Raw genomic sequence first — 3,218 nt, 5'->3', positions numbered from 1 at the left:
TTTAGGACTGGATCATGTGATCGGCGTTGCACCTTTAGGACTGGATCATGTGATCGCCGTTGCACCTTTTAGGACTGGATCATGTGATCGCCGTTGCACCTTTAGGACTGGATCATGTGATCGCCGTTGCACCTTTAGGACTGGATCATGTGATCGCCGTTGCACCTTTAGGACTGGATCATGTGATCGCCGTTGCACTTTTTTGAATATTTTGTGGTGCGTACATTTGAACGTTCTGCTCGGTGTGTATTATTATTTTTGTACTTTTTTTTTCCCGGCTGTCTTTGAACTTTCTGAGATAGGAACCTCCTCTTTCTTCTGCTCAGGAAGTCGGCTCACCGGATCTTCAGTGACATGAACTCCAGGGAAACGGTCTGAATAATATACAGAGGAACAAGGGCTCAGTGTTTGAGGGGCTTTAACCCCATCCTGGCTGTGGGCGCTCTGTGAGGCCTAAACTCCACAGTGATGGGAAATCCCAATATTCTAATAGGGGATGAAATGTATCCAGATGAGTCCGAGTTTTTATTTATCTCTGCGATGGAATAATGGGGAATGTGGAAATGAGGAGAGGACTCTGACAGTAGGAGCCCCGCGCCTCCCATCATGCTGGTTGATGTGGGGCAGGTTAGGAGGAGCTCCTGACCATTGTGGGAGCAGCCATTCGTCTGGTGACGGCTGATGTGTGTGTGTGTGGTGATGGCTGATGTCTGTGTGTGTGTGTGTGTGTGTGTGTGTGTGTGGTGACGGCTGATGTCTTTGTGTGTGTGTGTGTGTGTGTGTGTGTGTGTGTGTGGTGACGGCTGATGTCTTTGAGGGGCACACAGAATGATGTGTTCAGCCTGGATTGTCACCTCTCACACTTGCAGCTGCTCGGCTCCTGTCCTGGCCGGAGGAAATTTTCTGAGCAGCTAAAGTCTTATATTTTTTTTATGGTTGACCTCAAAACGAGATCCCTTTCCAGGTCCAGAGGAAGATTTGAGCATTAGCTGACTCGTACGATGAGGTCATCATTTTTAAGGACTTTATATGAACTCTATCAAGTAGGGTTCAGTATTGGGTTGGCTCCGCCCTTTGCCGCTATAACAGCTCCGCCTCTTCTGGGAAGGCATCCACAAGGTTTAGGAGTGTGTCTATGGGAATGTTGTAGTCCACATCACAGCTGTATACAGTAATGGATGAAAAACGGAGGTTGGAGAACCACTGAGAGCTAAGGGGGGGGACCCAGATTCCCACCAAAAACTGCCAAACCAGTGGTGAAGCACCATGAGGCATGCTCCAAACTTGTGACTGTTTCCTCAGTCAGTTGTCACCAGAACAGGAGGTGAGGGGAAGTCTTCCAATGGGGACACCTGTTCTGGTGGTATGAGAGGAGGTTTCTTCTCGCTTCCTGTTGCCTCTCCAGGACAGGAAGTTAAAGGAGAACTATGGGGTCAATGTTTTTCCCCATAGTTCTCCTTAGGGTAACGGGAGGACACAAACTAGCGTCCTCCCGTCACCCTAAGCTCAGTATATAGCAAGCTACAGCTCGCTGTATACTGAGACGCCGGAGCGGATCCCGACGTAGATGACGGGATCCGCCCAGCTGCGTGAGTGACAGCTGGCTCTGCCTATCTAGAGGCAAAGCCAGCTGTACCCGCCCCCTCCCCCGTCCGTTCCGCCAGTCAGCGCTGGCGGATGGGAGGGGGGAATCCAGCCCCTCCACCTGTCACGGCAGAGAGCCGTGACAGGATTGAGAGGTGAGCGAACGCCGGTATGTGTTCGCTCACCCCCCGATCTACTGAGCCGACCTGTGACAGTCTCATTGTCACAGGTCGGCTAGAACTATGAGGCTGAGTGAAAAGCCCCTCCCCCCTCATAGTTCTCCTTTAAGGGAAATCTCCCCAATGGGACTTAGGGGTTTTAATCCTTCCCTGTTGTATCCAAAACTAAGTGTTCCAGGCACCCCCAGAGACTGTCCAAGGTCGCCCCCAGTGCATGTCTCGTGCCCTCCCGGTGAAGGTCCCTGCAGAGACAGGTTTGAAGTGCAGGATCTGTACAGCATTGAGGTCAGGCTGTTGCACTCTGCGAGTGATAAGTGTGGAATTCTCTGCTCGGCTGTGGAGGAATGTTCACACTCGTGCACACACCCACTCCACCCTGACACATCTCAGCTTGTCCAGCTCCCTCGCCCATCCACGGGAATTACTAGTTTATGGCGGACAGGAGCGCTCGATGGGGAAGAAGTGCGTCAGGCCGCGCCCGCAAGACGCCTGTCAGGGTCTACAAGAGGTAACGTACCTGGCTGCGTTGTCACTCCTCTGCTGTGCTGCGCGGATCCTGCAGCTCAGAACCCTCAGATCATAGACGCAGCATTGGGGGGAAGAGATGATTGTCCGTGTCGGGCGGTAGATTTACAATTGTTCTAATTAGCGATGTTCAGATACCAAGTGCCGTACTCTGTACAACTAGAACTACAAGTGCAGATACGTTTCCAGCTCCAAGACTGGACGAGAGAAAAATGTAAAACTTAGGAGGCGGCTGTCATGTGTAAGGAGCACACGGAGCTCCCGGGATTTGTACATCCCTGTGTTTAATGTATGATTTGTTTTATGTAAATCTATATAAGGGATGCGCCAATGCCAATTCTTCAAGTACTGATACTTTCCAAGTCCATACAGATACAATTTTTGATACATTTGTGTTTATTGTCATGTGACAGTTTTTCTAAAACAATACAGACTAATGATTTCAGGACAGTGGTGGAGCCCCAGAGCCCGGTCCCAGCTGCAACCGCTGCAATCCTGGGAGTTCTCATGAAAATGCCGACTATCTGCACTGGTATCTGAACATCCCTAGTTCTAATTTTAAAAGTAATTTATTGATAAGGAAATCCGCTCTTTTCTGTGGAATCGCTCACCTGCTCATTGTTATAGTGATTTGTAGTTCAGCAACTGAGTTTGAACTTTGTTTCAGCTACAAGATGGCTCTGAATCCATCTCATTGGCTACAAATCTCTGGAGGAGAGTCACTTGTATCAAAGCGCACCGACCCAACGCTGTAGTGCCAGTTTAACGTGAAGCGGTGACCCAAAAGTGGTTTACGACCCCGTGTTCAGTAGGTCACCGCATACCTTAGGGAGACTGGGTGGACCTTTTAAAAAGAAAACATTGTGTGTGTGTGTGTGTGTATATGAGATGTGTGTGTGTGTGTGTGTATGTGTGTGTGTGTATATATAT

General features: G+C 49.6%; 1 protein-coding gene across 1 annotated transcript in view; it reads left to right on the top strand.

Annotated features, from left to right (window-relative positions):
• Nucleotides 1-2,133: 2,133 nt before the first annotated feature.
• Nucleotides 2,134-3,218, top strand: part of RIN3 (Ras and Rab interactor 3) — a 30,735-nt gene continuing 29,650 nt past the window's right edge. The window contains exon 1 of the mRNA XM_018558493.1: nt 2,134-2,271. Coding sequence (XP_018413995.1) covers nt 2,195-2,271 — 77 coding nt within the window. The 5' untranslated portion in view covers nt 2,134-2,194. The remainder of the gene's footprint in view (nt 2,272-3,218) is intronic.

This window comes from Nanorana parkeri, unplaced genomic scaffold (assembly GCF_000935625.1).
Source record: "Nanorana parkeri isolate BGI_ZX_2015 unplaced genomic scaffold, ASM93562v1 scaffold344, whole genome shotgun sequence".
NCBI lineage: Eukaryota > Metazoa > Chordata > Amphibia > Anura > Dicroglossidae > Nanorana > Nanorana parkeri.
This window is presented reverse-complemented; position numbering and strand designations above follow the sequence as displayed.